This window comes from Myzus persicae, unplaced genomic scaffold (genome assembly GCF_001856785.1).
Source record: "Myzus persicae strain clone G006 unplaced genomic scaffold, MPER_G0061.0, whole genome shotgun sequence".
Taxonomy (NCBI): domain Eukaryota; kingdom Metazoa; phylum Arthropoda; class Insecta; order Hemiptera; family Aphididae; genus Myzus; species Myzus persicae.
This window is the reverse complement of record NW_019103067.1, coordinates 23,105-35,475: the sequence shown is the minus strand read 5'-3', so window position 1 is coordinate 35,475 and position 12,371 is coordinate 23,105. Positions and strand designations below refer to the sequence as shown.

Below are 12,371 nucleotides of genomic sequence, written 5' to 3'. Positions count from 1 at the left end.
TTTTGTTGTACGTTGTGTTACAGATATCGACGTTGGTGGCGCACCGGGAACGACCGTTCTGCACCGAGAGGACGGCCAGGGCGATAGCCAGGGTCGGCCAGGGGGTGAACTTGGCCATCGAGCGGTTCGTGACTGTCGGCGAGACCATTGCGGACGACAATCCCGAGATAAAGGCCGACATGTACCTGGAGTGCAAGGAGGCCAGGGCGGCAGGTGAGTACACGCGTATAGTACGAGTACATACGCATAAATACAGTGGCCCGAACACGCTACGGTGGGGTGCGCGAAGGGTTAGTGCGAATGGGGGTGCGTTTAGGCGCGTCACGCCGAGATATAGAGCAGAACGCTCCACGTCACCCCCGTGCGCCACCCACGCAGACACTGTCCTACATCGACCACCTACCCTTTGAAGCGGACCCCGTACGACCCGTCCGACCGGCCGACCCGCGCCACCCGGTCGCCGGAGTACACCCACGAGCACCTCCTCCTCGCACCTATATATACATTCAGTTGAACAATTTTTTATCTCGACTTGTCATATCATAATATATATAATATTATACATGTGAAATGTGTGTGTGCTCGAGGGTATGTGGGGGAGTAGAGGACGTTGTCGACGTTGTCGACGGGTCTCCACTCTCCGTCGTACACTATCGTACCTACATAATATTGTATTTGCAATGTCGGTGGCAAAATGCTTTTGGGTCCGATTTCCGGAACCATTGGTTCGACAACCATAACCCTCGCCCCACCACGTCCTTTAGCACTAGCCCCGCTCTGTCTACCCACCCATGCGGAGACAAGTCTCGATAGTAGGTTCCCTACCCTCCTCGCCTCTACTCACTGTATTCTCTTAAAAATGCCTTGTCGTATTTAAATGTTTAATTTATCGTTAGTATTATTATGGCAGTGGTTGTTATTATTTTTTTTTTTACTTGTTCCGGATGCGAAAATCTCCCAAACCCGACGACGCGCGGTCTACGCTGTAGTTAATCCGGAAGAGGCCTACAGAGTGGTATAAACCCACGGATCGTCAGCTCGGACAATGTTTCCGTGTGCATATTGTTATATTATATTGTTGTAACTATATAACCATGTATAGGTACCCAAAAATGTAAAAAAAAAAAATATGAAAATATTAGGAAAAATGATGAAATTTTCAGTAATTTAATTCCGAAATTATTTCCCCTGAATATCAAAATTATCAACAATTTATCATTAATAATTATTATTTGTATTAAATATATTATATACTATATATACATATATATTATAGTTTATTCCACACCCAAAGATTACATAGTGAAAAAGTTTATCCAACGTAAGGATGTAAATACAATTAATATATAGACAGGATACTAGATCATAGACTGATTTTGTGTTGGTTACTCAATTGTGATTTGCGACTTGAAAGAATCACAATAATACTGACATATAGGTACAGTTTGATTCACCAAACATTCTCATCCTATTTTTTCTTCAATTACGCAGTTGTTAAAATCTAATTTTTAGAATTCTTAAACTTACTTTAGAGACTACATTTCAAACCGTTGAGATTTTTCGTAAGACTATAGAAGTACCCTGTAGAACAGAATTTCTTAAACTGTGTTCCGTAGAACCTCGGAGTTCCACAAAACTTGTGCTTTTAGATTCTGAGCGGAGCGATGAATGTATTGATTTTAAAAATGGTGTGTATTATATTTATTTATTTTTTATTTTTTGGGTCTGTCGTCACGATTTCTTGCAGTAAAAGTGCTTAGATTTCTTCAACAGCAACTTTTCCGGCAGGTAAGCGAATCTAGGGTATTCAAGTGTCAAAATTTAAAATTCTCAATAGTTTTCAAAAGCAACAGGAAAAACAAACAAAAAATTAAGGAAAAACGGGAATTTTTACTATACACCATACATTTTTTAAAATATTTTGATTTGTGTTGAACTATTTATAGGCATATGAAATTTTTGATTATTATTCATTTGTTTTAAACTAAAGTCGACATAACATGTTCACTCCATCAAAAAACTTGTAAATGTAATACAAGGTTCCTTGTTAGTTGAGATTAAAAAAAAAGTTGAGCGTAAATCCAAATTAAATTTTTATGAGCATTTGAAGTTGAAATTTAAAATCTTAACACAATTTTATAACTTTTATTGGCAATAATTCTTACATAAAATGACGCATTAAAAATATTGAAAGAAAAGTAGTGGTTTTAATTGTCCAGCTGTAATAACTTATTGTTGAAAGCTAAACAAAAAAAAGTTGCGGTTCCACAATAAAAGTGCACATAAAAAGGGTTCCAAGGATAAAAAAGTTTAAGGAACGCTGCTGTGGAGTATTGTACCTCTTTAATTTTTCAAATGAGGTCCACTTTTTTTCTACTGCCTAAGTTATTTAGCACATCATTTTTCCGAAATGTTCACGTATCAGAATCATTGTTGATGTTTACAAAATATGTTTCTAATTACCCTTTTTTGCAAAATTTTTTTACTTTTTTCACAATATTGAATAATGTATGAAATAAACAAAGATCACTTGCGTGTTTATTAATGTCGAGTTCTAATTATTACGCCGTACACGACATTATGCGCAATGACATTCCGGTTTTAGGTTTTTAATTATTTGAAACAAAAAGAAATTCTGTAATAAGCTAGATAATTATACTAAGCAAATGTAAGAATGTTATTCAAATACTTCAAAGTAATAGGTAATAAACTTGTATTTAAGCAAACCACATTATTTTTAATAACTACAAAGATTAAGTTTTAGTGTATTACAACCTTGTTTATAAATTTTAATGGTTTTCGTTACGACGCGAACCCGGAACTACGGATACAGAACCCAAAGCTTCGGTTTTGATTAGAGATGCTTTTTATTTTCTAGATTTTCGAAACTATTTTATTGCAGAATAGAAATCAACTGCAAATTGTATTATTCTCCTATATAATACCTTTCTATTTAAATTTCCTCATCGTATAGAAACATATTTTAAATTTTTATCTGCTATTTTTGGTGTAAGAACCACCTAAACTTCAAACATTTTATCTTATTTATATTTATTTTTACTGTAAAACTACACTCCTTAAAATTTCAAACGTGATAGTTAGGTATCAAACTATTAATTTTGTAAGGAGTTTGATCCATCAAACTGCACTGTGAAGAATTATATATTGTTATTTTGTAAGTGGTTCAAACTTAAAAATCCAAAGTTCTTATAAATTTACAGTGCATGAAAAACAGCAACAATGTTTCAAAGTACAACTGTACAAGCAAAAATATACAATTCTAAGTATCAAAAACCTTAAAAAAAACCAAAATGTTTTAAAACAAATAAATATTTTGAAATAATGGTTCATTAAAAAAACACTCTGTATTACTTGATAAATTAGTTTCGAAAAACAACAAGAAATATTTACTTTTTAGTTCTCAATAAAAACATTAAAAGTTTAAATCATGAAAACAAACATTTTGTTTCAAATTATTTTCTGCTTTTTTAGTCGTATTATAAACACTCTCACTAGGTTAAATATACATTGGAGATTGAAATATAATATTTTATATGGCAACATAATATACGAATATAATGATTTTGTTATTAGAATAAGATAAAATAAAAAACTAACTATATTCTTCCTTCAAATTCGATATAATTGCAATCACTTAATATGAAATTAGTATTTTGTGTTGTAGTATAGGTGCTTATCCGTGAACACTAATAATATGTATAATAATTACGTTTTAATAACCTACGTGTTCTTAGATAAATCAAAATACGGTTTTAAAATAAAAAAAAATATATTTATATTTATTGAAGTTCATTTGTACAAAAATATTATATGACAATTAATAAAATCCCGTAGGCAGATCTGATAAATATAAATAATTATTACAAAATGATTAATTTCAATACAAAAAAAAAATGCATTCATAATTTAATGTAATGCAATGTTTAAGCATCTTCACTGTTGAAAAAAAAACAGTGCAATTAAACCAACTTTCATTCCTCATTAAAATATATGTCTCCACCTATTCTGGTGTTCGGTTGCTATTTAACCAGGAGACAAGAGTCATCTCTTGTTAAGTCATGTAAAATAATACAGCCAAATTATACACAAATTTCAACTATATACCATTTTTATCTCAAATAACACGTGATAAATTATTATTAGTGCCCGGATTTAAATCCTGTATAAACTATCAAAAAATGATCTTTAAATAACCAAAATACCTTTTCAATGACAAAATTCCCTTAAAAAAACACCCTAAGTTTTTAAAAGCACGCAATTCGCAACAGCACAAGTGATAGGAAAAGACGGTTTAACTTTTGGTATAATTTATTATTATTTATTGCCTATCATACAACTCGTAACTAGGTACACACTACAATATTGCAGTCCCTATTGGTATTTCACCATATTTGATTCCTTTTTCATTTAAAAACTCATAAATTTAATAATTTAATATTAATAAACGATGGAACACTGTACCACAGCGATTTGAAACAATATTCTTTTATCATCGTGGTAAAATGTTTCCCGGGCAAAAGTATAAATTATTTACGTGTCACCGAAATAATATATTATATTGTTTGGTATTGATGTGCCGATGAAATAAAACAAATTACATTCAAAGCTATGTAGCAATAAGGACGCTCGGAACGTGTTCGTTCGACATTGGAGAATGGAAGTGTAACTACTATCATTGTGCTTTCCGTGAACGTGTTGAGTAACACGCGTAAACAATGTTTACGAGAGTAATAGCCCATTTATTTTGGCATTATCCGGAATATTTCAATGGTAGTAAAACGTAACTCTAAAATATTGTTCTTGCGTGTCCTCGTGATATTCAATAGGACCTTTTCAGTATTTTTTCGAATTATGCCTGCAGTTGATAATACTAAAATGTCCAGTGCATATTATATCCACATTATATTGTCATTGTTGTATAGGTTCTTCACGTTGTACCTAAACTTAATAGGATTTTGACCTTCTACTATCTAGTCCACTGTAATTTAATTTTTTGTAATTTAATTTTAGTTCAAGTGTCTTATTTCAATGTCTGTAATTTTGTTATGTTATTTCTGCTATTTTGTATCATTTCAGTTTATTGATATTGGTTATACTTAGTATTATTTTTATAGTTATTTTATCTTATGATTTACTATAGTCAATTACGCACATTTTTCTCACCATTATTCTATTATACGATTTATAGATTTAAACAATTAAGTTGCATATTGTGCAGTGACATTAACTCACGGAAAAAAAAATCATTATTAAAGTCTTAAATAGGTATTACATTGTTGATAACTACAGAAGTACAGACTGTTCAAATTGCATACACATATATATATATTACATACCTATTATAATATGCAATAAGTTGTATTCAGATCTTGATTGTGGTTTACAATACAATTATTTAAATACTTATTCAATGTACCTATCCTTAGCGATTATTATTTTGAATTAACGTTTTTCGAGTGCATTGCAAATACTTTTATACTATAGAATGATGTAATAATTTATAATATAGTAGTACATAATGACAAATTGTTGAAGAGAGCAACTTATTCAAAATGCGCTACTCTTTTATTCAAGATTTTATGCAAACTTCGATTTTTATTGGTTTAAAAAAAATACATCTCGAATGTTTTGCAGAAGTTTTTTTTTCGTGCTTGACACACTTCTTTCCGCTTTCGATAGTTTAATGTCAGTACTGACTACTGGCAGGTACTTACTCATAACTCCAAAAGGAAACTTAGTCGATTGTAAATGACGTTTCAAAATCAAAGTTAACATTTTCAAAATTTGAGTTTTAACATTTTAGCATACTCTTAACAGATATAATTATTATCATAAATGTATTATATAGCAAAAATAAATTTTGAAGTGTATTCAAGATTTTGACTTTTAAATCACGAATAATCCCTCGTTTTTGTATAATTCATTGTTGTAAAAATTGTTATTGAATCAATTGAAAATATATTTATTTTAGTTTTGTATTTACTATTTTGTATGTATTTACTTACTTATGTGTTTTTATTTCAATGCTTAGGTTTATAAAATATATATGGTATATCATTGTAAGTTTTGCATTTATTTGATATATTATACAATATACGTGATACTAGTTCATTCATTTCGTATACAGTATTATGTTGTATGATAAAACAATAATGTACCTATATTATGAGTCTGCCAAAGTTTTTGTGATTCATTATTTTGTGTATATAATTTAGTACTTCGATTAAGTCCACATTTAAATACGAATATAATTATGTACATTTATTATTTTCCTTTGAATGTTCTGCGTGTAAACGACAGCGTACCTACCTATATAATATATATAAACGAAAACTATATTATAATCAAGGCCAGGATGTTAAGGGTTAGTATTCCACCACTGCCACATGGGGTTTCTTTATTAAACGTACGTATGCGGGCAAACTTGTATTGACATATTATGATATAGCTGAATGAAATATTCTGTATTCATATACATTTGAGTATTGAGTAAAAGATTTATTTTCTAGAGTTTCTGATTTCACACACGACATCGAATACAAAAGTCAGGAAATATTTTACAGTTGCAATAGCGTAATAAAATATGTCCGTGAAATATTGCATTGATGTAAAAAAAAAAAAACATTCTGGCTTCTTGCCTAAAGTAAGATCAATACGTTTGTGTAACATTAGGAAAAACACTATCAACCATAAAACATTAAAAAAATGTTGCTGTTGATATTTAACCAAATTATAAATTATAATTACTTTAATAGGTAACTAATTTATTATATTAGGTAAAGGTGTAAATGCCTATAGTCTATATAAATTACGAGGTAGAAAGTGATAAGTTACGATTTTTTTTTATGAAATACCTATATAAAGATTGTATCACAAGTATAAAGTTATTTTTCCACATAATCATAGTTAAAATGAATACATTTTTATAAGCTTTTCATCAGCTTTTATTTCCAGCGTAGAATATTATTCCCACCTTCTTTTATCCACTTTTAAACAGAATCTATCACAATTTCACCTCTAAATTATCGGGAAAATTTCTTATCACTTATTTGTCATGGTAATAACGTAAAAATCACTATGTGCAAGATTCATCCTATAAGTAATTTGGTGACCGCTTACTCAAAGGAGATTATTTCTTATCTTAGTTGTAAAGGAGGCTAATGCCATATGTAAAAATGTCCCATTTCAATACGAAATATATGGATATTGGATATGATTGATATGAATCACTAAGTAATTTTGGTTCTTATATAGTGTTGGTACTGAAATAAAATGTGTGATATAAACTAAAAATGTTTTATTACATTTAGGCGTGAAGGTAACATTTTTATAGCAAATACTTTGTAAATTATTAAAGAAATAGAAGATTTTTAATGTTTAACAATCTTACAACTTTTTGAAAATTGAAATAAGTTAGATATGTAACAATAAGTAGATATGTTAAATTATTAACATAATGATAACGTATAAATTGAATGGATACACAACTATATAACTATACATATTGTAATTCTCGAGTCATAAATCATTGATGTCCGGAACTAAAAGTAATTTGTGTTTAAAAAAACAGGTATAGGTCGCGACTAAAGGTCTAACGCCGTTATTGTATTTCGCTGACATACATTTTATTATGTTTGACTACTTATGATGATTATTTGAAAATTTTAAGGTCATGTAGAAAATAACTTTTCACATATTGTTCAAACTAAATGTAATATAAATTATAAGTTATTTACTTTTTGAAACTTGTTTGCTTACTACTTATAGTTAACAACAAACATCCCTATTTTTATTTTAAAATAAAAACTTTTATCAATACAATTTTAGTCACCATTGTATTTCTTACTACTGCCGTTAAATTTAGTATGTTTATTACCCATCAAGTACCTATTTAGTATAATTACCTAATATTGAGTAATAAATTCATTTTAAATTTTAAGTTAACAAAATAATATGTAAAATATCATCATAAATTCGCGAGGTTGAAAAATATCGGGGTAAAAGGTAATACAATTATCTTCAGAATAGGCTAAATACATTTGTATGTGCATTTATGAATTTTCGGGCGCAAAGAATATTTATTAATCCTCCCTAAGGTCTTAAGTTTTATTTTAATTTTTAATTCTGTTTTATAAGCTCATTATAATTCAATTTTTTAATCTTTGGTTTACTTAAGGTATTAAAAAAAAGGAACGCAGTATAATTTTTACAGTAAAAATCCCGTCGAATAGTTTCCTAAGTATATTATTATGATTCTTATAGTATGATGGCCGTATTAATTATTATTAAATACTTATATTTTAATATGTACCTACTTATACTACATAGGATTATAGTACCTACTATAACTAATATAAGACAATTTTTTCTCATCAAATTTCAAGTCATCAATCTCCAGTCAATTACATTTTGAAAAACTTATTTGATAAAAACGAGAGTAATTATAATATTATATTATTGGTTTGAACTTACTATCAGCAATATGTATATGTATGCATATTGTTTCGAACATAGAACAGAACAAATAAATTATAAAAGTAAAGGGAGAAATATTAAATATACTACCTATACCTACGTAATATACATATAAATGTGGGATCGGATATGTGACTTGATATGTACTATAATCCCTACTATATACCTCTATCTCGGTTTACACGTGGCAGTATTAACCCAAAGGTCACTGTACCTATGTACATCAACTGATTGAAAAAAACCATATTAACTTGGATGTATTTTTCACAGGTGCTTCCATCGAAAAACTATGCGAAGCCGTGTTTGAAGATTCAATCAATGATCGAGCATCTGTGATAAGAGCTGCCCGGTGCTTGTTGAGTTCAGTCACTAGAGTGTTATTATTAGCCGATGTAGTCGTCGTAAAGCAATTAATTTCAGTCAAAGACAAGGTACGCATGACAAAATATATATTATTTAAACTTACGAAATAATAGCTGATTATATGTACTGATATACCGATTACGATTGGTGTTTTAGCAGAATCCATGGTTGAGTTATACTTTTCAATAAATTATAAAGAAACCTACTTCTTTTGATCATAATTCACGATGACACACTTAGACGACTAATTAGATGTAAAATTGTTCAATGTTGGATATGACTCAATATTGTCTTTTAACTCAATAATTTTTCACTCCTATCCAGTTTAAATGCTTCAAATGTTAACAGTAAAATAGTTCGCATTCAATGAATTTTAATAATGTGGTAAATGATATTACTATGTGTTCATTGAACACTTATTAACGTCATTAAACATAATACTATTACTAATTAAAGAACTTACTTAGGAAAGACGCAACTATGCAAAAGGCTACACCTAGCAGTCATCACCCCAATAAAATCATGTGCTCATGATAATTTATGAAAATGTCTACATTTTTTAATTTTTTAATATTATAACATATTATTTTAAAATTGCAGTGAATTGTAAAGGAACTTGATTGATTAATTAAAAAGTTTTCATAATTTTTAGTCAACAAAGCATTATTTGTTGTTCTATAATCTATATATTATACAACAATAATAATAAATTATTAATAGAAAAGTGTAACCCATTTTGATTAAACGACAACAATGAACAAACAAAGACGATTTTTGATAGTTGTAAATTGTACTATATTTACACCCTTTTTATATTGTCAAGTCACAATAATACATTAATACTATTGCACTAACAATCGTTGAAACCATCTTTAGGTAGTAGGTTTTGAAGATTAAAAATTAAAAAAACTGAGGAAGTTGCTCTACTGTACACAGTGGTGTCAAGTGTACCTCAGCAAGTAGATGCCGCTGTGCTGTACATTAGTTATCGAGTGGGTCACCTTAAATGGATGTCTTTAATTTGAATTAAATAATATAGAATAATAGTGTACGATAAACGATTCTGAGCTAAGATGGTCTGCCAACCTACTAATCTAGAATACTTATTATACTTAGTATGTTGCTATTAAATTTATTAATTGTACTATTAGTAAATAGTAATACATTGTTGAATTGATTATTTCCGTAAGACTATCAGAAAAATAACATTGTGTCTATAAAACATAATGTTTGAATGAATTAAATGATATTAATAAACAATAATAAACTTTAAAAGTAACCAAAAATAATATTTTTTAACTATAGCAAACTATGAATTACTTATAAGAAATCTTGTTTTAAATTTTTAATCTTAACTATAAAAATTTGACAATATCTACGGTTATTCGTTTTTGAAAATTTTTGCTAATGTCCAATTTTATAAAAATTTGAACTTAAAACGCTCACAAAAAAATAATTTGACTTTCCGATTGATGTTTATTTGTTTGTTAAAGATTGACAAAATTATGAAGAATCTTGTATTACTTAAAATCTTAGATATAGGCATTTTTTTTTATGAATTTCTCACTCAAATCAATTGGCTAATTTTGTATTAAAATGTTGTAACATGTTTATTTTTTATTAGTTTAATCAAATTTGGATAAGTATTTCAGTTATAAATTGATTAACTATATTAAGTCGATTTTATTTGACTTTGTCATTACGACCTTTAATTTTTGAAACCATAAACTGTACAAACTTTTAACTGTATTATAATCAAAACTACTATTATTTGTATCTATTCATAATAAAGGTACAAATATTACATCCATTCCCCTTTGCAAGGACTTAACTTCAACCCGTGTTAATCCGGATAATAGTCAATAGAGGGAGTCATATTATGGTTTAATGTGACAGTATAATATAATAATCGGCGGGGTAATACTACAGGAGGTATACATTTTTATTTTAAAATATATATTTTAGCTATAGACTATTTCGTATGAAACTATGTGATAATACACCTTAAGCATAATATATCTTAAACGATGGCAGCAGTGGAGTAGTATTCTTAAAAAAAGCCTCCTCTGCTGTAGGTTAAACAAGGAAAAAAGTATAATATCACTTGTCATTACTCATTACTTAGTAGGTAGGTTCATAATTATGTATATGCATATTATGCGATTCAGCAATACCTACGATTCTGTTAATATTTATAGGTACGTGCTATTGAATTCGACGTATAAATTTTACCGATTCTGATGTTTTAATATTGAATTAAAATAATATCCACTATCTCGAGTATGTTATTTGAACAATTAGTCCCCTACGTAAATTAAAAATAGCCATAAGTATATCCAATGTTAATACATCAATTTTACAGAGTCAATGATGTTTTATAAAAATTTCAATTCTTTAGAAATTCTTTTAAAACATTAATTTTATATTATTTTTATAATGTGCTTTCCACTCAATTCCACTGTACTCATAAAGACATAAACGGGCAGCAATATTTATAATTTAAAAACTGCATAATTTATGAACATGAATTTAATATCATTAATTTAATAACTATCATAATATTTTTACAGAAATTATTGTTTGAGCTTACGCAAATACAGTCAGAAATATTTTGTGTTAAATTTAGTTGAAGCAATTATTTTTTTTAAAAAAATATAAGTATATTATTGTATATTATTATGTATTCAAATAAAAACAAAAATGAAATAACGAAACGTACTTAAACCAAATAACAGTGATAATAAATTTAAAAAATACTGTATAAATTGTGATTTAATGTGAAATATATACTACAATCACCGTCTTTTAAATCCTATGTATAATTAAATTACTGTTGGTGTTTTTTTTTTCATTATTTACTTTAGTAATATAGTAGACAAGGGGCATTTCATTTTTATAGAATAATTCATATGAAAACATTTTTTTAAAAACAAAATGTTTTTTGTTCTAACAATACGTATACAATTATTTGATAATTGTATATAGTATATATACTATATATGTATACATATCTGTATATAGTATGTAATAGTACCTAATATATTAACGTTCACTCAAATTGTTTATTGTTTAATCGAAATATCAGTTAATCATGCCATAGCACAAAGGTTGATTACGGAATATGTTTGTAGAGATATTATTTAAGTAGAGAATTTATGACATACCATAATATGAACCTATATAGCAGGGGTGACAAACTTTTTTCGGGCCAAGTGCTAAAGTTCAGTATTCAAAGTTTTGAACAAATTGTACATCAGTATTATGTGTTCATACATAATAATAATATGTTGTATTTGCCTATATAAACAATTTTTATCTGAGAGTGATGGAGGCCTTAAAAAAGTTCACCAAAGTTATTTTAATATCTATTGTGTATTTTTTTTGTCTTCGTGTTTAATGAAGTAAGCAGCATTAGATAGCTACTTTCAATAATATATTTTTACTATGTTTTGAATTGAAATAATTCATTGTGAAAAAAAACTCACATAGGTAATGAGTTTATTTGAAATAAG

The 12,371-nt window shown here is 28.4% G+C and overlaps 1 protein-coding gene across 2 annotated transcripts in view; it reads left to right on the top strand.

Moving 5' to 3' along the window:
• Positions 1–12,371, top strand: part of LOC111033709 (alpha-catulin) — a 45,517-nt gene that overhangs the window by 16,339 nt on the left and 16,807 nt on the right. For both annotated transcript variants that reach the window (XM_022314592.1, XM_022314594.1), the window contains exons 2-3: positions 24–213; positions 8,767–8,927. In XM_022314592.1, coding sequence (XP_022170284.1) covers positions 24–213; positions 8,767–8,927 — 351 coding nt within the window. The remainder of the gene's footprint in view (positions 1–23; positions 214–8,766; positions 8,928–12,371) is intronic.